At 50.1% G+C, this 23,421-nt stretch overlaps 1 protein-coding gene across 2 annotated transcripts in view; it reads left to right on the top strand.

Moving 5' to 3' along the window:
* The window catches only part of NRP2 (neuropilin 2), a 113,776-nt gene that overhangs the window by 52,329 nt on the left and 38,026 nt on the right, over positions 1-23,421 (top strand). For both annotated transcript variants that reach the window (XM_049615081.1, XM_049615082.1), the window contains exons 8-12: positions 6,630-6,774; positions 7,907-8,256; positions 10,070-10,214; positions 14,758-14,874; positions 17,783-17,923. In XM_049615081.1, coding sequence (XP_049471038.1) covers positions 6,630-6,774; positions 7,907-8,256; positions 10,070-10,214; positions 14,758-14,874; positions 17,783-17,923 — 898 coding nt within the window. The remainder of the gene's footprint in view (positions 1-6,629; positions 6,775-7,906; positions 8,257-10,069; positions 10,215-14,757; positions 14,875-17,782; positions 17,924-23,421) is intronic.

Below are 23,421 nucleotides of genomic sequence, written 5' to 3'. Positions count from 1 at the left end.
GGTAACATAATCCTGCAGTAAATCTAACGGGGACCCACAAGGCACACACAGATGGGATGCACACGTCCCACCCACCTCCACCCTCACCCTCAGGAAGAAACCGGCCTCCCCCGCCCTCCACCCCATGACATGTCCCTGCTCCTCTGTCTTCTCCTTTGCATCAGCAGAGCTGCCTGATGACAAAAACAGCCCTAAGTAAAGGAGCAGGAGACAGGAGGGCATCATGGTCATAAATGAGCATTTGGTGGTTAAGGAATTTTCTCTGCCCTGCCCCCCTTCTTCCCCTCCCTTAAAGTCTCCCCCACTTCTCTCTCATATCTGTATATGTATACACATCTATATGAGACACATCCCTTCTGACTCTGTGTCTGGCTAAGTTCCCACATCCACTAGAATGAAAGCAGCTTTAAAAAAATTTTTTTATAGTCTTTAAGGAGGAGTTTTAAGAGAGAATTGTCAGGGCCATGATTTACAAAAAGGAAAAAAAAAAGCGTCCATTACCTTAACATCGTTGTCCCCGAGTGCAACAGCCCCCCTACCCTGCCCCCCACCCCTTGCCTGTTTGGTGCAACAAATTAACTAAACAGGATGGTGTTCATTGATTAACAATTTATTTTTATGTGTAGGCCCGGTGGCTGGTTTTAGAGAAGATGCCAGGGAAGAGGGTGGGAGAGAGCAGACAGGCCTTTGGTTCTGCAGTGAGGATGAGTCCATTCAGTTGTTTCAGAGAGAAATTTTTAAAATCTGCCACTGGTTTCCCCAGTTTCTGCCCTCCGTTCCTGCCACCTCTCCCTTCTGCCTGCTTTGTTCTCCTCCTCCTTGAGTGTCCGTGCCAAGTAGATTGAAAAGGAGAACTTTGGATGCAATGAAACATTTATTAGCGGAGAGAAATATTTATTTTAAAAAAAAAGGGAAGAAGAAGAACATCTCCTGCACAATTTCTACCTCAGGGCTCCAGCACTGTGTTGCCTTTGAAAAATTGCCTGCTTTCTTTGTAGTCCCTGGAGCTGGCCACGTTCAGATACTTACAGCAAAATCGGAATAAACTGTAGGTCATGCCATAGGTAATGAAGAGACAGGCGTGTGCAGACTGAATACCAAAGCCCTACTCGGATGGGAGACGGTGCACATGACGAGAGCCCGCGCGTGTCAACTATAGGGCCTGCCTGCTTGAGGAAGGTTAAGCAGCCAGCTCACACCACGAGCCTGCACCGTATCTCTCTGCCAAGAAGCTCAAAGCCTGCGATGGACGTGAAGCATCCACGCTGTCCCGGGCACCTGAGTGCTGATGGCAGAGATGAGGGTGGCAACGGCGAGGGATGTGGGCCTGGCAGGAAACACCCCTGCCCAGAGAGGCCTCCACCTGGCCAGCACTTCACTTGTTCTCAGCTTTGCTAGAGTCACTGCATACTCTTAAAAGAAGACTTACGGACAGGTCAGCGGGGAGCGGTGGCTGTAACAAGAAAGGGGATGAAAAACAGAGAAGAGATGACCTCAAAACCATCAGGGATGCCTTCCGGCTAGATGTTTCCTATTAGATCACATATATTATTTTCTTTCATTTCACGTACTGGTATACTCCACGCCTTAGGAGCTCGTAGGCATGGTCAAAACATGTTGATTTTCTTTTCCTGGGTGGGGTATAGAAAGTAACCACGCTGGGATGCTGGGTGGCAGCCAAGTTAATTGGCAGGTGCCCCCTCCCCCCAGAGGCGCAAATCAGAAAATCTTTGCGGTGCTGCTGGTCTCAGATTCTGTCTTACTGCAAGTAAACCAAAGGTCTCAAGAATCAATTGGAAAGTGTTGGATTATGTTCAGAATTCAGCGAAGCACCAAATGGATTATCCAAACCACTTTGTGCCTGAATTCCTTTTTAAACTTGGTTTATAGGGATGCACTTGAAGAAATCTATGTGTTCAACACACACACACACACACACACACACACACACACAATTTAATAATTACATCAATCAATGCTATCCTTACCTCTTAAAAAAACTAGGGATACACTAATTGTGTATCCCTACTTGAATACACTTCTGGTTTTCTTTTGGGGTGGTAAAGCAACCATATTAGCATTTTTCTTTTATTTTTCTTAAATTTTTTTTAACGTTTATTTATTTTTGAGAGAAAGAGACAGAGCATGAGGGGGAGACACAGAACTGGAAGCAGGCTCCGGGCTCTGATCTGTCAGCACAGAGCCCGATGTGGGCTCGAACTCACCAACAGTGAGATCATGACCAGAGCTGAAGTCGGGCGCTCAACCGACTGAGCCACCCAGGCGCCCCAGTTTTTCTTTTAAAATTAACAAAAACGTATACCATCTGTGACATCCAGCTTTTAAAACAGATGTTATCATGTTATCACAGTTTGATGATCTGGGTGTCTTATGCTTATCTGGGTGTGTACCATATACTGACGATCCACTGATTCTTCTCAGCATTATGGACACCTTACTGTCAAGTTACGACCTCGAAGTGGGACATGAGAGTCAATGGCTGTTAGAGCTTGAACCCTCCCCTTTGAACAGAGACCCATTTGTCACTTGTGATGTAGCTTTCACTGTAACATCTGTCCTGGGTGTTGTGCAGCCATTGGAGCCAGCAGGGAGGGCTGGTAGACTTTAGCGTTCACCTGCAAGCCTGTTATTGAGTTTATCTTCCTGAAGGAGAAACCAAGGTATCTAAGGATTATTGATTTGCCTATAGTGATTCAGTGAGTCGGCAGGGAGTAGGGAATAAAACCAATTTCCTGGCATCATTTCCCATGCACACAACCCCTTACCTTGCAGCGCCTAGACTAGATGCCAAGAATCCATCTCAGAGAATTTGATCAAAAAACATATGAAGGGTGATTCTGAAACCACAGAAGCATTGAGAAAGTCATAAAGATGTATAATATATGATAGCATTTACCAGCTATAAATAGGAAGATGCAGGGAGAAAAATAGAGACCTTGTAAATCCATTGGGTCAGGAGAAATAGAAACTGCTTAATATTTCATTAAAAATGGATTTTCATAAATTGCACTTTGGTATCTTTGGGTGCAAGACAATATGTAAGGACTAAGGTGTTGTTATTCATTACTTTTCATTATTCATAATTTGAACCGTTATTGAGCGAAAACATCAACAAGGTATACTCTCCCTCTGAGTGGGGCACTCACCGTGTGTTTTGGGCACTATTTGAAGCGTATTAAAACCCACAGCACTCGTCTACAAAAGCACTCAGACTCTAAGGGACAATGGACAACTAAAATGCCCTGTTACATTGCTGGGGCAGTTCTAGTTGGACACTCTTATGCAGAAAGCCTTAGAATCTGGGGGCCAGCAAAGACCTTACAAATCAACTCATTTAATAGAGGAGGAAGTTGAGGCCTGGGGGAGGTGGAGATATTTGCCCACACTTACGAGTTAATCGGCAGCTCAGTGTCTGTCCTGGCTCCTGCCTCAGTGAAGTCTGAGGATTTTTTTTCCCCACTCCACCACACTCAGCATGAAAGGTGTATCACAGGTTTAATCAAACAAGGTGGGATTCCTTCAGCAAAGGGTCCAGAGAGCAGGGGCAGATCTGAGCACAAAGTCAAGGGCAAACAGGAAACCAAGAAGGATAATTTGAGGCCACACTGAATGAGGCTTCATGTGGCTCCAGGCAGGGGCAGGAGCAGAGTGAGCAAAACGGAATTAGAATGACGCGGAGTTGGAGCGGTCAGCTAGGTGGCCTCAGCAGAGAAACCGCGTGCTTGTCCCCTCTCCGACTGGGGCCACCGTAGGCGGAGATCCAGGGGGCTCACCCAAAGTCTGGGACCTCGTGCCTCTGGGGGAAGACCAACCCCCTCGCCAGACTGGGTCACTCGCGTGTGCGCGTGGCCACGCCCACGTGCAGCCGCACTCACGCACATGCCAGCCGCCCAAAGGCAGTCCAAAGACACAGTCATTTCCTTACTGAGCGGGAGGAAGGAAAGGTTTCGCACTGTTGTCTGCCAAGGCTGAAAAATGAAGGGGTCAGATAAGATAAAATTGGATATTAAAAACACATAAGACGTGCTGTGTTTCTAAACGGTACCAGCGTGGTGTATATGTTGTGGATTAGCAGCCGTGTTAAAGTTCAAATCCACTCAGCGCTCCAGTTCTGTATTCACATGACAAATCAAGCTTCCCCCCGCCCCCATATGAACTCCTCAGCATCTCCGGATGGAGGCCACACACAGTCACCTTCACCGTCCTCAGGGAGCAGGCTGGTGGTGGCCCCCCACTGCTCCCAGCACCCTCCCCAAATAAGCAAAGTGCTGCATTTGCTCCTGCCTTGCCAAAAGAACAAAAACAAACAAACAAACAAGAGCTTCTGCCTCATGCTGAATTCTAGGAGGACTGAGTCATCTCATTCTCTTGGATTCAGTTCCTCCATTCCTTTCTCAGAGCTGCAGAGTCCTTTAGAAGCACCCAAGAAGCCATGGAGTGGGCATGGCCAGGCCAGAGCCGTCCTCCACCCTGTCCCCTCCTCCGGTCATCCTTCTCCAAGATTAAGATCACAGAGGCTTGGTACCTCTCTCCCCTTCTCCCCATCGGCCTTTCCCCAAGTGTCTGACCTTAAGCCTCTTTCCTCCTGTTTCCCTGGCCATTCTTCCCTTGTTTTGTTTTCTTGCCCCTCTTTGTCCCCCATCACTGTAAAGGAAGCAGCCAAATCAAACCTGTGAGAGAGACCAGTGGTCAACCAGTTCTGCCTCTTACTCCCTGCAGTTAGCAAGGCAGCAAAGGAAGGAACTTGGCCTCAGGGCTGGGCAGGAGGCTCCCCAGCAAGGAAAGGGAAGCAGCAAGCTGGGCAGGCTGTCGGGGGGAGCTCCCCTGGGTCGGTGGGCTTAGCACCAGGAACAAGAGGTTTAAACTGAATATGGTAGGCCAGTGAAAACCTGTTTCCTCCTCGCCTTTCGTCCATCTGTCTTAAATGAGCCACCTCCCCTCATCTGGTCGCAAAAGGTGTAGCGTCTCTTACTCTCCCCCCCCCCCCCCCCCCCCCCCCGCCATCAGTGCTGTGCTATTAAATGGCTCTAACTTTTGACCTCAGCAAGTGGGAAATATGAAGGGTTCAAGGTTGCCAAATGGCAGAGTTCCTAGTTACAGTTCATGGGAAAGAAAGAACCACGTTGTTAATTAGCTCTAAGCTGCCATGCAGCCCACTGCTGTGACCTAGAGCTTTCTATGTCAGGATTATAAACACACATCCCTGAACAGCAACTCCACCTCCATTCAGCCCATGCTTGGAGACCTTAAGGGCTCCAAGACTCCTAGCCACCAACATAAACGCTGCAAATTTATTAAAAGAGATGACAGTCAACGTAGGAACCCACAAGCCTACAGCCTAAAAACATGGCAGGGGCTTTGGATCCAGACAGACATCTCTGAGCCTCCATTTTCTCGTCAATAAAGCAGAAATAATAATACTTACCTTCTGGGGCATTATAGAGGTAATTGTGTTTACACAGCGTCTGGCTCAGGGGTATTCAAACATCCCAGTTTCCCCATCGTCTTGTCCCAGCCCTGTCATGCCCAAATGCCTGGCATGCTATAGGTATCATGAGCTGAAGTATTTAGTCCCTTGACCCAGAAGAAATTGCTACGTGTTGCAGAGTTGGCCGTGAGTAGATTTGCAAAGTCTCCTGATTGTTAGAGCTATGACAGGTATGATTTAGAAGTGACGGTTGGTCGGTCTCTCCCTCCACCCTTAGCCAGAGAAACCAAGAGAAACTCATATATACTTGCACCAGCTACTTTTTTTTTTTTTTTAATGGAGAGCACAGAAAAGCATAAGGTCCATATGGCAGTTATTGATTTGGGCCATCTGGTAAACTAGGACTTACTCCTACCATGTTGGCTTAGAAGCTACTCCCAAAAAGCCTTTCCTCCCCTAAGAGATGCATTGGTCAGATGGGGACAGGGATGGATTTCATTACAGGGCGGGGATTACAGGGAGAGGAAGCCAGAGCAGGACTCTGAGAGACTGTCTGCAACCCTGACCCTACAACAAAGACCAGAGAGAACCAAAAAAGTGTTGATTGACACAGGGCCATTAGGGGTAGATGGTGGGTGGCCCCATGCTCTCACCCGCTCGTGGAGCAGGGAGGCCTCAAAGTAACTAACAAGACAACTGTTGAAGCACTTTGTGAAAATACCCTGTGAATATTCCTATATGCCTGCACCATGACGGAGGGGGGAGCATCAAGTTCGAGCTAGTGGGTGGGGTCTGCCAGCCCTAAAAGATGACCTTTCGGCTCCATTTTTAAAGAATATTCCACTTTTTGTGCCTCTCCCTCTCTCTGCTCCTGAAAGCGTTTTCCTTTTCAAGGCAAACGTGTTTCCCTCTGCTTGCTCTCGGCCAGAGGCAAAATTTTCCTTTCTTTTAAAAGTTTTTGGAAGACCATTTATTGTTTTCACGTGAGAGCAGTGTGAGCCATTAGATTTTTTTTTTTCATGGGGCTTCTAACAAAGCCCCAAACAACAAACGCACTGATTCTTTCTAAACTGGAGGGAAATAAGGTTCAACGGAACTTTTGCACTGCCTTCAAGGACTGTGTTGAGGGGCCAGCCTACAAACCGGGACTTCAACGGCGGTTTCCCGTCTTCCGCTGCAGGTATTCCAAGCCAACAACGATGCCACGGAGGTGGTTCTGAACAAGCTGCACACGCCGCTCCTGACCAGGTTCGTCAGGGTCCGGCCCCAGACCTGGCACTCCGGCATTGCCCTGCGGCTGGAGCTCTTCGGCTGCCGGGTCACAGGTGAGGGGGCGCCCCAGTAAGGCTGGGGAGCTGATGGTGCCCTGGGCTCTGCTCCCCCCTCCAGCCCTCTGCCCATAGCATGATTGCACCACGTGACCTTTCCCGAAGGTCCGCTTTCACCTGGAACTCAGTTTATGAGCATCTAATGCACCCTGACTGCAGACCCTGCCTTGCCGCACGCCATTTATCTGTGTTTTAGCCACTCGGTCATTGGCGGCACGAGTGTGTTTTGAAGGTCTGCTGTGCCCCAGGCCCCACACTGGGAGTGAAAGTGGACAGGAAAAGTGAACAAGCAGATGGGGTCTCTAACATCATGACACTTTTTCAGGCTGGTGGGCAACATAGATAATAACGTCGTCAAGCACTGGATAGTTATAAACTAGGATGCGTGTAGGAAGGAAAAGAACAGGGTGCTCCGAGAAACAGTGGCCGAGGGGACCTGACTGTTGATTAGAAATTTGGGGATGGCCTTTCTGAGGACGGGACACTTAAGCTTGGGGGTGAGTAAAGGTTAGCCTGATGACGACTGAGGGGAACAGCATTTGGAGTGGGAGGAACAGCATGTGCAAAGGATGCAAGGTAGTAACGAGCGGTGATAACAAGTGGAAGCAAGAACCTGACCCTAGGTATGTGTCCATCCAGTTGGGAAAGCAGTCACCCGGGAAGCAGTTCCGGGCTCAGCTGAACTCCCCCCGCGCTCACTGCCCTGGGAGGCTCAGTGGGGACTGGTGTCACTGGTGAGGATTCGAGAGCCCTTGGCTAACAGTGTGAGCGCTGAGATGTGCCAGGCCCTGTGCCATGAGCGTTCATGTAGTAACTTATGGAATCCTTACAACAACCCCCGAGGGGTAAGTTCTGCCACCAGCCCTCCTTTAGACCTAGATAAACTGAGGCACAGAGCAGTTCAATCATTTGCCCAAGGTCAAACTGCTAGCAAGCGACAAAACAAACGTGGACCCAGGCAGTCTGGTTGCCAGTCTGGGCTCTTAACCACCGTGCTTGAAACGCAAAGAAATCGGTGCTGGCCGACAGCGTTTGATAGTCGGGTTCTTTTGTAGCTCCCTATTAACGGGAGGTGGTATCCGTTAAGCAGGGTGCCAGCCACGAGCTGTTATGTTCCTCCCCTCCACAGATGCCCCCTGCTCCAACATGCTGGGGATGCTCTCGGGCCTCATCCCTGATTCTCAGATCTCAGCCTCCTCCACCCGCGAGTACCTCTGGAGCCCCAGCGCCGCCCGCCTCGTCAGCAGCCGCTCGGGTTGGTTCCCCCGGGTCCCTCAGGCCCAGCCGGGCGAGGAGTGGCTGCAGGTGGACCTGGGAGTGCCCAAGACGGTGAAGGGCATCATCATCCAGGGGGCTCGTGGAGGAGACAGCATCACTGCCGTGGAAGCCAGGGCGTTTGTGCGCAAGTTCAAAGTCTCCTACAGCCTAAACGGCAGAGACTGGGAACACATCCAGGACCCCAGGACCCAGCAGCCGAAGGTAGGTCGTTTCTGGAAGATTCCCTAACTTTACCCCAGACAGAGAAGTTCAGTTTGGAGGTGCTGACTGCCCAACTAGATAGTCTTCACCAAACCCCTGTGTTCTAACAAAACAAGCATTAACTTATACATTACTCTGTGCCACACACTGTGCTAAATGCCATGTTTAATCCTTACAACATCTCTAGAGGGGGAGATTGTTTTGCCGCTCCCGTGTTAGAGATGACAAAGCTGAGGCTTGATGTATACCTGTGGAGAGCCACAGTTCGGACACAGCCTGACTCCGGAGCCCAGACACCTACCCACCACTCAGCACTGCCTTTCTGTAAAGCGTGATACCCTTTATACCCTCCTTCACATGAACTTTCCTTGGAATTGGCCAGACGTCCAAACGGGATGTAGCTTTTGGAGGCTAAACTGTAGAAACGAAGGGATTACTTCCAAAAACAACTGTTTTGTTGTTGTTGTTTTTGAATGTCACTGCACTCGTTTGTATTTTCCCAGTCCTGACTCTGCTTCGATCTTCCCACCTCTCATACTGAGGCTGGGGAGAGGCGGGAGAAACTCACCCAGGCCAACGCAGCCTGCCCCTCCCACCATCAGGGAAGGAAGGTCAGCCCTCAACACGGGGTATGGAGGAGCCCCAGCAAGGGGAAAAGACATCGTGCCTTTGTCCTTCTCCGGGTCAATCTTGGGGGTAGTCAGGCGTTCTGATCCTAACTGCCAAGTTACCCTCGTTTTCCTCAGAAGAGCAGACCCCTACCAAGGAAGGGGGAATGACGTGTCTCCGTTTGGCTGCCTTTGCTCAGCAAATGTTTCCATTCCTAATGCAGAGGCATGGGCTGGTTTGGAGGCTCTGCAGCGCTGATGTAAACACCCAGCTCACAATTTGGAAGCCTGGAAAGGCTCAGGAGTTGGTAGCTAGAACCTGTAGTGGGCAGAGCAGAAGTTGGATCATGGGTTTTCCCGGGAGAGCTGACCCTGACTCTTCTGGACCATCGTAGGAGCCTGGGAAAGGAGATGATCTTAGCCAGGGTCAGGGCCTGGCCCTCCCGATGACAGTGCCCCCCTTTGGGAATTGTGGGCATCCTGCAAGTGAGGCAGCCCTGCAGCGTCCCTAGGTGCCACAGCCCCTAGCACGTCTCCACACTGGCATCACCCTAAATCGGTGGCTTCCACGTGTGCTCTCATTTGGGTCCCCCACCCTCCTTTGACCGGGGCAGCCATACTGTCCTCAGTTCAGGTACCTGGGCTTCAGGTGAGCTTTGTTGTGAGAGAATTGGCTCTGCTGAACAAAACTAAGGAACATAGTCTCAGACTATCAAATGTGTGATGAGAAGATGTTGTCATTAGCCTAGAGAAGAGGATGGCTTTACCTTCAGCGACCTCAGTGACCCGAGAGCTATCAGTGAGCTGGGTCTCACATCTAGACTTTGTAGCTTTGCAACAAGAACTTCTAAGACAACGGGCAAAGCAGCCTCAAACTCACTTCTCCAGCCAAGTCCAACTTAAGGCTTATTCGGAGTCTAATTCTTTCCCGAGCCCTTGGTCTCCCGTCCCAGGATAGAAGACAGAAGCTGGCAACTGCCACTTGCGTTTGCTCCCTCTTTTCCATGTTTCTGGGACCCTAGCCATCTTCCAACTGAATCAAAACCTCGGTCTGAGAATGGAGCTCCTGTGGGTTGTCATGTCCAGTGAGATAACTATGAGGCTGCCTTCTGGATGGAGGAGAAGGGCAGGAAGGGGAGAAGGAAGAGGGGGAGAGGGGAGGGCGTCCCACAGAAGAAGGGCTGAGTGGCCTGTCTCCCCTGCAGCTGTTTGAAGGGAACATGCACTACGACACCCCGGACATCCGAAGATTCGACCCCGTTCCTGCACAGTACGTGCGGGTGTACCCTGAGCGGTGGTCTCCAGCAGGGATTGGGATGCGGCTGGAAGTGCTGGGCTGCGACTGGACAGGTAAGGCCCGCCTTCCACTCCAGGGCTCTCGCCCACGGGGTCTCGTGAGCCTGGCTTCCCGGGATGCCCTGGGAGGAGCTCAGACCATGACCCGGATGGGCAGAGGGGGCAGCCTTCCCTGCTGAAGCTCTGTCAGCTCGGAACCCGACCCACCCCAGGCCCTGCTGTGTTCCCCTGCCTCAGACCACGGGCACCGCAGCCTCTGGGCTCGGGACAGTTTCTCAAGGGATGTGCTTTGTCTTTTTTGAAGGATCGTTTCAGCTCTCCAGCCCAAGTCTCTCAAAAACAAATCGTAACCACACACGACCCACCCAAATTCAATTAGACCCTGACTCTTCAGGCCAGAAGGCTGTGGCTGTTGATTTAGGGAAGAAAAAAACCCCCTCATGATAATAAAGTAATCGGTTTATGTCTGAATCTGGCTTCCAGATGTCAGTGGCTAAGAGACTTCATTTTCATTTTGAAGCCACATCTGTAAAAGGCATTTATTTGCTCAGAAGGGACCCTGTTGCAGGGAAGCTGACGGGAATAGGACTTCTTCCCGGTGTGGAGCAGGAGTCTTGTTCATTCCTGCCCGCCCCCTCCTCAGTGGCCCAGGCTGGTGGTGGCGGGGGCAGGGGGTCCTCTAATTCTCCTTAATGTGGATAAGGCCCACCGAGCATGCCCACGCTTCTGGTTTCTGGAAAGCACCCCTTTCTTCTGAGTCAGGCCCACCTTCCCTCCGGGCACCTCCTGTAGCAAAGCTGGCAGCAGATCTCACCCAGAGCTGGCTCACTGCCCTCCAGAAGGAGCTCAGGGGGGCCACATGAACCCAGTGCCAGCAGGAGCAGCACACAGGCCGAGCCACCCTCCCTCTCTCCACCAGAGCCCCAGGTATCTCCATTTTCCTGTCTGTGCCGTACCTGTCGCCAGCTCACCCAGCAGGGTAGCGGGAAGGATTAATAAGGGCATGTCGGAGAAGTGCTTCTGGCTCCCAGGGAGCAAAGTGCTGCCCGTGTGCTGGCCACGATGGCACAGAGGAGGAGCCCCATTGAGGCACGCAGGCTGGAAATCAGGCCCAAATTAGCCTCTCTCACCTTTGGATTGAAGGCAGCCCCAGTGAACACATTTTAGTGGGAAGACACTTTATTCCCCGTCACGTAGGGAAAAGGCCAATTCGCTGCAGCCTGCACGTCAGCTGTCTGCTTGCAGGTGCTGAAAACTGCCGTCCAACAGGGGTACAAGCTGGCTTCATTTACGGCCTTTTCGAAATCAAACGGTTAGAGCTGCAGGGGAGCCAGGAGCTTGTAGGCCAGGGGCTTTGAAACATTTTCGACCATGATCGACGGTTGAAAATTTGTATCACGATCCACTTGACTTGCAGACACACACTCACACAGTGTGTGCATGTGGGCTATAGCGTACTGTTAAGTGCCTGGGCCCTGAGCACAGAGTGCCAAGTAGAAGCCCTGTCTCTGCCGATCGCTGGCTGCATGACCTCAGACGAGTTACTTAGCCTCTCAGCATCTTGGTTATCTCAGCTGAAAAACGGGGATGATGAGAGTGTATCTACCCTCCAGGGTTGTAATGAGGATTCAGTAAAATAATGGATGTAAGCTGCTTCGACTGCTGCCTGGCACCTAACAAACCTGTTATAATGAGTAAATACAACAGAACGAAAGGTTCCCAGATCAGTGCTCATTTTCCCCATGTGAGAGTACTCTGAAATATTACAGTTCACGTTCAAAAAATGCTGGCCATGACCCGACACATTGATCCCACAACCTGCTAATGAGTGTGGCACACACCTTAAATCAAAAAACAAAAATCACAGATCTAGGCCAACCTCTCTCTCACAGATGGGGAAACTGAGTCCCAGAGAAAGGAAGCTACTTGCCAGAGGTCGCTTAGGTAGCTGGAGGCTGACTCCCGCTTCCCTCCTATGCTCTGGCCTTCCGTGCCCTGCCTCTCCCAGGCTGGCCCTGCTTTATGACTGGCAGGACAGTTGCTAATGTCCTTTTCCTCTTATTGCCCCCCCTACCCCAACCTGGCCCAAATTACCCTGGTGATGGTCAGCAACAGGTTTCTCATTTCAAAGTCCTGCCTGGCCATTCCTTGGAACATCAGAGTTGGGGCTTCTTACCCTCCGCCCAGCCTCCTTCCCTTTGAAGTCTCTGACATCTGGTTTCAATTGCAGGGGAGCATTGCAGTTTGATGGGCAGTTACCTCTGAGCTCCCAGCAAAACACAGCAGACACGGCCCCGCCTTCTCACTTTCCTTCACACGCCCTGCCCTCTCGCCTCATCAGCCCCCCGTACCCCTGGATTTGACATTATCCGTGCCAACCAGCTTCCTAACATCCCCCAGAAAGTATTCTCCTAGGCCATGTGGCTTTTCTGCTGTTCAATTTCCCATTCCTTCAGCAACTCATCCCTGGTTCACTTCATTCCTACCCTGAAAGGATAGCAGGAAAAATAATAGGGCTGGCCTGAGTCACTGCAGCTAAATAATGTGACAGGGCGGGTTCACCTGTTTGTTTGTGTTTCAAATGATTACTTCTTGCTTTGCTGCCCATAGTTTGCTTTACAATCGAGTTTGAGATTTTGTGACACAGTGACAAATCTGAGCTTACAAATTAGGACGCTTCGAGGTTATTTGCTATTTACTGTGAGCAAGAGGCAGATACGGCAAAGGGAAGTATGAAAGGTTATGTGCGTAGTATTTAATAGCAGAAAGGTGGGAAGTCGACCGTGAAAAAGCTATTCAGCGTATTTAGCGATTTCCTTCAGCTCCTGGCTTTATTAAATGGTATCCTGAAGTGTGCCTGACAAAGGTGCCTAATCACGTACAATAGTGCAAAGGAACATGTATAGAAATGGGAAGAACAATGCATGAGCTTATTCGGAGAGTCGCGTTGGAGGGCAGCTCTGGGATGAAGACCCCACCCCGCAACACACAGACTTGAGCGCCACTTACCAGAACCCCTCCTGGCCCCACCCAGGGCCTGACTCATTGTTTCGTTCATTTCATAAGTAAGTTGCTGAATGAATGACTGGCGGGAGCAAATAGACAAGTGAATGGAAGGGTGAATGAATCACCTAGAGCCCAGGTCAGAACTGACTGCCTGCAGCCAGGTTTGGCCCGGCCAAGCTCTGCTGCATGCTCCTTATTATAATACTTTGGATAAGTTGCCAACACTGACAGGTCTAGAGATCTCCCATGGGGATTTTTGGCTTCGTGTGGGAAAAAAAATTTTTTTGCAAGATCTGGCCGCATTGGGCCACGTCCCCTCAGGCCTTCAGGGTGCTGGAGCCGGTCCTGGTGGCCGCCCTTAAACTGGGCGTGCGAGATCCCCTCTGCCACCTTCTATCCCCCACTCTACTCTCCTGGCCCCCAGTCAGCTGTCTTGCTTACAGTAGCCGTTTGCGTTCAGTAAGCATTTGAATTTGCCACACCCTGACCTGACCTAGAGGCACAGGCCTAATTACTTCCACCAAGTGGAGCATGAGTCCCTTTGAGTCCATATTCCTTTCCATTCAGTTTCGTGCAAACACGAACAACAATGTCTGGAGTTACACCTCCCCAGCTGTCTGGCTTGGCTCTTGGCTTCGCTATTGTGCTTCTGATTATCTTGTTATAGGTGGGCCGCATCAGTCAGTTAGCTTGGGTTCCATAAAAGTTCTGTGTGAGTCAGAGAAGATTGAAAAGAGAACATCCCTTCCACGTAAAAGCAGGGTGAGTCGGCAGGAAGGCACGTCAGGAGCCACCGAGGGGCAGTGCACAGGAAGCTCATTTCATGAAACACCGGGATTTTCTCAAAACTGTTTTAGAGGGATACCGTTCATTTAGGGGGACACTGTTCATTTCGTGCACGTGCGTATCACCCACGCTTCTGTCGTAGACAGAGCACCCAGAGCACGGGTTAGCCTGCCTTGGGGTCAGCTTCACCCACGTCCACCATGGCCCCACGTGGCCTCTCATGCCAGCTCCAGGACCTCTGCTGTGGAGTAAAGAGCACGGATTTGTGTCCGTGCCTCTGTCGTGGCTGTTTCTGCAGCTTGGGACCATTCTCGCTCAACTCAGACAATGCTCCTAATTTGTTGATAGCTCACAGAGGTGACTCCGGAGCGGTGTGTGTGTGTGTGTGTGTGTGTGTGTGTGTGTCCATCGTTAGTAGTTATCCTTTCTTCCTCCTCTATAAGCCCACACTTAGGGGCACCTGGGTGGCTCAGTTGGTTAGGCATTCGACTTTTGATTTTGGCTGATCCCAGGGTCTTGAGATGGAGCCCCACATTGGCCTCCTCGCTGGGCGTGGAGCCTGCTTAAGGTGATCTCTCTCTCTCTCTCTCTCTCTCTCTCTCTCCCTCCCTCCCTCCCTCTTTCTCTTTCTCTCCCTCTGCCCTGCCCCAGCGTGTTCATATGCGCACACACTCTCTCTCTCTCTCTCAAAAAATAAAAATAAATACATAAAAAGGAAACTTAGTTTGGGGCATCTTCCTCTTGCTGGGTTTCAATGCAGACTGCCATACACAGTGTTCATTCCCCTTTCTTTGCCATTACGCAGACTCAAAGCCCACAGTAGAGACACTGGGACCCACTGTGAAGAGTGAAGAGACCACCACTCCATATCCCATCGATGAAGAGGCCACGGAGTGTGGGGAGAACTGCAGCTTCGAGGACGGTGAGAATTGGGGTCAGAGTCATGGTTCATCCGGGATGGCACGGTGCTAACAGTCAGAGCCCGCTGGTCTGTGGCTGGGGCAGGGACCTGGGCGTCCCATGGTCAGAGGTCAGGGAGGTGTGTGAGGTCAGAGGCCATTTACAATCGCTCTGGAAACACTCAGATATTGGAACAAGCGGTACAGCCTATAAGTGGGAACTCAGTGGTCATCAGCTGAGGTAAGAGTCCATCCAGGGAGGACCCCCCACCCCTGCTTTGAGAAGGCTCCCTTTCCAGCCCTCGCTTGGCCTCATTAGAATCCTTGGCCTTTTGCTACTGAGCTGTGACTCCACCGTCCAGTCAGGTGAAGATCTGACGGTCGTCTGGCTGACTCGGTCTGTGGAGCACGGCAGTCAGGTTAACACAGCAGTTAACCACTCCTCGACCGAATTTCGCTGTGTCTTTGCACACTGCCCATTGAGAAAGCGTGATAACCATGGCTCCATCAAATGGCACATCCCATCCTCCATGGGGTGAGCCCAGGTCAGTGACAGAGGCAGGAATGGGCAAAGGCACCTCAACCCTTCCTTCAGATCACAGGGCCTCCTGGTTCCGGATCAGCGTCTTCACCTGGGCACCCTGCGTCACCTCCTTTCTCATCTTGTAAACACATCCGAGTGACATAAAAACACTAATTGGCAGAGCCCAAAAGAACATCACCTTACTGAGTGTGAGGACATTCCCAACAAACCACAAATTTTGGGACACCTGGCGTTTCTGGCTAGAATGTAATGCTTGCCAGCCTCCATTTACAGTACATTACTGATCGCTATTAAACCTTCATTAAATGAGATGAGGGAAGACCAGTGGAGGGACTTGGGGAATGGCAGAGACACACAATGTAGCCCCCACCCAGTAGGTGGACGGCACAACCTGCCGAGGCCATCACACCGGCCACTGCGGTGTGAGCGGTCGCACTGATGGAGTGGACGGCTCCAAACAGTGACTGCAAAGCAGAATGGGCGGGAAGCCAAAAATAAATGCTGAAGTTGTGTGACTGAAAAATGATAATTTAACGCATATGCTTTTAGGAATGTGCTTTTGTATATCGTGTGGGCGCGGGGACGCTCTTGGTCAGGGTTAGTTGAATACAGGATTCTGACATTGTAATGAACTTGTTTTTGTTGTGTGAAGAGGAGAAAGAGACTCGGAGAATCTTCCGAGGCGTGTTTCAGATAGTTGGAGAGCTCACAGTGGAATGCACAGGGAGTTAATAGACAGCATGGGATCAGCAGAGTTAGCTTTGGTGGAGGGCAGGAGGACGGGGCTCTATCCAAGTGGCAATCCAAAGGGAAATGTCAGAGTCCTGCCGCAGACTTTCAGCAGTTTCGTATAATTTTCCCGTTGATAGTGGTTTGTTTCATTTTAGCTTTCTTTGATGGTTCCTCCCTTTTCTCTGTTTCTTTTCTTTTTCTTTTCTTTTTTTTTTTTGTTTGTTTGTTTGTTTTGTTTTTGTTTTTGCAAAAGGTCTTTTTGTGGAATTTGGTTCCTGAGCTACAGTATGCGTGTAAACATTAGAGAGGAATTATGGTATATTGAATTACTCCATATTTTTTAACAGAAAAATAGAAATTCAGAAATTGTTGGGAGAAGGGGGGCGAGGGCTAAGGGCTGACTTTTCCAAGCCACAGGTTGATGCTTCTGTAATAGACTCCATGTGTTTCCTGTCAAGTCAAGCTGACTTTGGCTGAGGGCAGGCAAACGTGTAGTATTGTGTCTTGGGAAGGGGCGGCCCAACGGGAGCCTGGTGGCAGTCCCTTCCCCTCAGAGGTGGGCCTTCCTCGCCCCCATGGTGTGAGCAATTTGTTCCCACCCATCTGTTGTTCCCTTTAGACTTCCTACCCTGCATTCGAGGCCTTCCCCACGGAAATTCCTCTCTGGGAACCCTGAGAAGGGAAGTGAGAAGGCCAAAGACCCTGCTTCCTCCCCGCTGCTAGCATCAGCCAGCACTTTTCCGCTGTCTCTACGGCCACGGCCACGGGCCGGCAAGCCTCCACATTTGGATTCCTGTTTCCTCTTTCCCCCACCTCCACACCCGCCCCCGCTCAATCACGCATCTGCACCAGCTTACACTGGGTTTTTAGAGCTGAGTGGGAGCTTAGACAGGTGAACAACGAGGCAGACGGGACAGGCCACGGCGCAGCCACTTTGGACATGTCCACGAGGAAAGCATTCTCTAGTGCCCTGGGATCTTGGCCTGCAGGCTCTCAGTGCCGTGCGGAATTATGTTTTCTGCCGGTCAGTGCTGAGCTAGGCAGCCGGCTGGTCTGGCCCCCTCGTTCTGCCCTAACACGCCAAATCACCTACCTGGCCTTGGCACCCCACGGGGATGCCGGGCTGACTCTGTGTTCTGAAACAAAAGACCTATCACAGGAGGTAAAAGACTTCCTTGTTTCTGAGCCCACTTTCTCCGCCCTGGCCAGCACCTCCCCGGCATTTCAGCCTCTCTGGATGTTAATGGGCTGCCCCCTCACTTCTGAGAGCCAGGTTGGCAGGAACCAGCCTTCCACTGAGGCACCGGGGAGACATTCTTCACTGGCACTTAGGGAACAGCAATTTTCACATTTGTCTGCTCTCTGAGGTGGACAGAAGAGCCTGATTAGAGCCCGAAGCCATTTGGTGGCCTCATTTATAATTGCTTACTCTGGGAACCACTGGCAGACTTGGCTTTCATGCCTGGGAAGGATGAGACCAAAGGCTGACCCGAAAGCCAACGATCGCCAAGATGAGTTAAATGAATAAGCAAAGGGAGCCGCTTCTTTCTCTGCCCTCCACTTAGGCCTTGCCAGCCCTTTCAATGGCACCACTGTGGCTGTTGTCCGAACCCATTTCATTTGCCTTCTTTGGGTTATTTTCCCCCCACTTTCAGACAAAGATCTGCAGCTCCCTTCAGGATTCAATTGCAACTTTGATTTCCCCGAGGAGCCCTGCGGTTGGATGTACGACCATGCCAAGTGGCTCAGGAGTACCTGGGCCAGCAGCTCCAGCCCACACGACCGGACGTTTCCAGGTAAGCCGGCTAGAGACTCAGCGGTGAAGGAGGTAAGGGGAGCCTGCTCCACGTCTCCCAGCCCCAGATTCCCCGGCAAGTTTCGTAACTCCCCACCACAGAGCAATCCTCTGCTCTGCGCCCACAAGCCACCACAGTCTTTGCTTACAACGTCACCCTACACCATAGCTGGCTGGCGGTTTCTAGCCCCGTCTTGTGATTACAGTGCAGCCTGGAAGCTGAGAGGGAGCAAGAGAGGCCAAGAGAAAAGAAAGGAAAGGAAGAAAGAAAGAGCAGTTGGGAGGTTTTAGGAGACGGGATGAGTCAGTGCCTCCCTGTCTCCATAGCCAGCGCTCACGGCTGACACGGCAGAGCCTCTTGTCAACACCAAGCCGCCTGTTGTTCCTAAAATGCCTCCTTAGGAAACCCTGCCCTCAAGCCTGGCTGATACTTCTCCGAGGGTATCATCGCTTCATGATAGCAAACCAAGCTGAGGGTCCGAAATGCTGCCACACCCAGGGGGTCTAGTAGAGTGGCCTGGCGCTCAGCCTCCAGGAGCGTGTTGACACCTGTCCTTGAACTATCGTCCAGCCGCTCTTTCAGAGCCAGGTTTTGGCAGCCCCTCTTGGCACGGTGGCCAGAGAGGGGTTGCCTGTAGCCCTCCTAGAAGCCCATAGAATCAAGGGTCGTCTACCCTCTGCACCGCAGCATGCTTTTACAGTGGCGTTCGGGTCAGGGTCTCACCACCAACTCTGAGGACAAAGAAAAACCCTGCTTTGTAATGTGTGCAGCTTTTGGGGGTGTAAAGCCCTCCTGTGGCTGAGCTGCCAACAGGACATGATCAGAGGCGGGGCTGGGAAGCACAGGAACTACACGACATGGTTTTTCGCCATCAGACAGCTAGAATAGATATGAATGACGTCAGGAGCATTGATACTGATAAAAGGTATTAAAATCATTAGGAAGTATTGAGTCTTGAGCATGTATGGCCTTTCATTTTCAATATCATTTATTTAATGGTAACTTTATGTAATTTAATTTGTAATAATGACCGCGTTTACCACCTGCCTTGCAAAATTCTGGAAATTTTAACAGTCTGCTCTCGCAAGCCAGCACACGTTGGCTCCCGCACACCGCTTGTTCGGTTTCCATTTTTTCTGCACCCCTGGCCTGGACCTCGGGGCCCCATAAGCTTTTGAGAGGAAAGGGGTTAATTCTGGAAATTAGTACATCAAATGTTGCCTGACTAGAGAATAAAGGGAGGAAGGGGCCTCGCCTTCTACGGGGTTCCCCAGAGCTGCTCTGCAGCCCCTCAACCCCAAGGACTGGTCCCGTCCCCTGTCCCCCAGGGGACAGCAGTGGGACAGACGCCAGGAGAGCTCTGCGGGCCGGCCCCCCAACACGGCCTGCACTTGCTTTCCTGGAGGGTCACAGTGTCTGCTCTAGAGAAAAACATTTTCATATTTCAAGTGTTTGTCTCTTCAGCATTTGAGTGCTTGGAGAGATTAATACCTGAAGATCACCACGGCCTCGGGCAACGGGAGAGAGTACTCACCCTCATCCCAGCCTTAATCACCCCCCCCTCTCGTTCACTGCAATAATGTTTAATTAGTATAATGAGCCTCCTGCACGCTGGAAAAAAAATACTTATTTTTATAACCCAGCCTGGATTTTTCATTTCATTTCCTCTCCTTTGAGACTCGGCCCAATTAATTGGTTGTTTTTCCCAACCTCCACTTTTCATCCCAACATAAGGAAGGTTTGTGGGGTATGCGTGAGTGTATGCACGCACAGTGTGTACTTGTGGGTGATGTGGGTATGTATGTGTTTGCATATGTGTTTCTCTCTCAGGGTGTTGTAGGTTTTGTGTGTGTGTGCAAATGTCATGCGATTTATGCGTAGGTGTTTGTGAATATGTATACACGTGTGTTTGCCTGCGCATGTGTGTGTGTTTGCATTTGAGTGTGTTCGTGGTTCGTATGCATGAGTGCCGTGCTTGTGCACGCACATCGTGTGAGGTGTGTACAAGGGGGCAGCTGGGCAGAGGCGCTCTGAAAGAACGGGTGTAGGTGGCACAGCATGGGGAGATTTACTGGCTCTTACTCAACATCCCTCTTCAGATTCTCCCTAAAAATTTGGCCTCCTCCCTTGCCGTCTTCTGAGCAGACTTTCTCTAAGAATGTCTGAGGCCAGCCCTGTCCAGGCCACAAGGCCACCAGTTAGCAAGTGCCACTTCTGGGAGAGCTTCAGTCACTCTCCATTTGAGCCTGGCCTTGACCTCTGTCCTTCTGTCCCTCTGCCCTTGGCCTCCCCCTGTGGCGGGTCTCACCCTCACCTGAGTGCCCCCTCCACTGCCCTGGCAACTGGTTGGAAATTCTAGTTCTTGTCCTCATTCCAGTTGATTCATTCCACCCTGCAGTTTGGGAGGGCTTTTCAGAGCAAGCTCGCAAAGCACGGGCAGAATTCCAACCGTTGGCTGGATGGATGGGGACAAAAAGAAAATTAGGGCCATAAGGAACTGCTAGATCTAATGTTGTTTTTCCCTTAAGATATTGAGAAGGAAAATAATTATTTCCCTCTTCCAGAGGAACCCCTGAAGTTTGAAAAAGTGGCACTCGTAACCTGTCTCCAGGAAACAAAACTGTGACATTCTTTTCAGAACCCTTCTTTCTATCCTCTGATGATTTTAAAAGTCGTCTGCTGTGTTTCCCATTTTCCTTCTCCTTACAAAACTCGATATGGGGCTTTAAGCAGGGTAGGATAGAAAGCCCTTTCTGTTCAGGGTGGTCCTTTCTTCAAAAAAAAAACAAAAATGGGGCCCCGAGGGGAGCAGTTGGGAGAGAGGAAACAGCTGTGCTGACCAGGGACAGGGCAAATGCTGGACCTTCCCAGTCAAACCCAAAAGTCCTGTGTCCCCCCACACTTCGCCACTCCACAAAGAGGAGATGCTCTTTAGGAGAAGTGTGTCATATGTTTTACCCGCTTATTGGGTAGATAAACAAAAGTAATTGCATGCAAGAAAGGAGGTGTCTCCATCAAGTATAGAGGGGGCATTAGGATAGACAAGGAGAGAGAAAAGGAAGAAGAAATAGCCATGTTGAAATATCATATGCAGCCTGTTTGATTAGAAGTGTCTGTGGAAACTATTTACATTCCTTAGATATTTTCTGAATTAGTTCTTTTCTCATGTTTTGTTTTGCCTTTTTTTTTTTTTCTTTTCCTTTTAAGTCAGCAATTAGTTCTGTTCTTTTGGCCAGTGGTAATAGTTGCTTAAGGCTGACAAGACACCCACTGGTTTCATGCCACTGTTTTTGTTTTTCAAGATGATCTTTCAAGCCACTCAGAATTCCTTCTTTGAGATCTTTGCTTGTGGCTTGGAAGCCTGGACTGTGCTCACACCAGCCCCTGGGGAACCCTGTCCCGAATCCAGTGACCCCTGGTGGTTGTAGAGGAACTGGTCCGGTGTCCTCTGAGAAGCCACTTTGTCTTTTCTGTGTAGCTACGACACAGAAAATGTCTTCCCTAGTGGGAGCTGTAGTATTTTCTTTTTTTTTTTTTAATTTTTTTTTTTAACGTTTATTTATTTTTGGGACAGAGAGAGACAGAGCATGAACTGGGGAGGGGCAGAGAGAGAGGGAGACACAGAATCGGAAGCAGGCTCCAGGCTCTGAGCCATTAGCCCAGAGCCTGATGCGGGGCTCGAACTCACAGACCGCGAGATCGTGACCTGAGCTGAAGTCGGACGCTTAACCGACTGAGCCACCCAGGCGCCCCAAGGGAGCTGTAGTATTTTCTACAGACATTCTCAAGTGCGATGATCATCAACCCAGTGTCGAGAATGATCAGGTCTTTAAGGAACAAGGTAAAAACTCTGAGACGATATGGTGAGCTCACGTGTCTAGAGCTGCAAGTAGCTATTTCCATTTTAGTTAATTACAGTTATATACAGCTGAAATTTCAGTTCCTCATTTCAGGGACCTGGTGGCCATGATATACTGAACAGCACAGATGTAAAACGTGGCCATCATCGCAGAATTGTCTTGGTTAGACAGCTCAGGCATCTTTTGGCATTGACGTATGTGTAACCTCTGGGGTCCTTGCTGACCCTGCTTCCCCATGAGGGGAACCGATCACATCGTAAACCAGGAAGCAAGTAATTAGGTGGACGTGGCTTCTCTACGGTCCCTTAGTGACAGTGTCCAGTGGCAGCTATTCACTGAGCCATTCGACCTCAGTGAACAACCATAGTAGTGAAAGCAAGCAGATAGCATAGCATTAGATAGTGTGGGAACTATTTCATTGGACCAAAAAAAGTAAATACTAAGGAATGCCGATAATAGTAATAATAGTTGTTATTATTACTATTATCACCATTATTGTCAGGAAAGGGACAAGAAGACTAGAGAAAGAGGGTACCATGTTAGCTTCAGAATCCGTAAGTATTAAATGTCTGGTCTCCCTAAGTGTGTGTTCTTCTATGCATTGGTTGACCTCATGAAGTGTGGTTACAGTATTTCTTTATTTCAATAGCTTCAAATCATGGAAGTGATATAATGAAAATATGCAGGAGAGCCTGGCTGGCTCAGTTGGTGGAGCATGAGACTCTTGGTCTCAGGGTTGTGGGTTCAGGTGCTGCATTGGGTGTGGAGCTTATGCAAAATCAAGGAAAGGGAAGGGAAAGGAAGGAAGGAAAGGGAAGGAGGGAGGGAAGGAAGGAAGAAAGGAAGGAAGGGAGGAAGGGAGGGAAGGAAGAGGGGAGGGAGGGAGGAAGGAAGGAAGGGAGGGAGGGAGGGAGGGAGGAAGGAGGGGAGGGAGGGAGCGAGGGAGGAAGGAAGGAAGAGAGGGAGGGAGGAAGAAAACAGGCCATGCCTATTTGTACCAGTACACCATTATGGTAAGACAGAGCTTTGGCTGCCTTGCATTTATATGTTTATTGGATTGAGAAAACAGAACCTTTACTTTGGATTCAAAAATAAGCTCAAGACAGAATAAGGAATACAGTGTTCTGAAATATTCAAATTTTATTAATGGTAGCTATTCCATCAAATGTCAGGGGTAAAGTTGTTAACGTATCATGGGGCTGTGTTGATGCAGATTGGGCCATTTATAAACTCCATGAGAGCAGAGGACCAGAACTATGGTTCCCTGGGGAACATGTACACGAGAAGATTAAGTGTGGGGGAGTAGATGGTTGCAAAGAAATTATGGGAAAGAATTGATGACTGAACTTGCCCATGATGGGCTTGATATTTGACAGGGAACTAATAGTGACTCTGAATTAAAAAGCAACTCTCCCTGAACTCAAAAGACCTCCCCGGTAGGTGGGACCGATGGTAGCAAAGAATCCAGAAGCTGCATTGGCATTACCTTGAGTTGCCTTCAAAAAAAGGTTGATGGGGCTCGGCTGGGGCACAGCCACTGCAAATACAGACACAGGACCTTCTCAGGCTTAGACTGCAATGGATAATTAAAGACCAGGAAGAACTTGGCTGAAAGAAAGCCAATATTCAAGGAATAAC

This window comes from Panthera uncia, assembly GCF_023721935.1.
Source record: "Panthera uncia isolate 11264 chromosome C1 unlocalized genomic scaffold, Puncia_PCG_1.0 HiC_scaffold_3, whole genome shotgun sequence".
NCBI classification, from domain to species: domain Eukaryota; kingdom Metazoa; phylum Chordata; class Mammalia; order Carnivora; family Felidae; genus Panthera; species Panthera uncia.
Note: the sequence above shows the minus strand (reverse complement) of the source record. Positions and strands in the feature narration are given on the sequence as shown.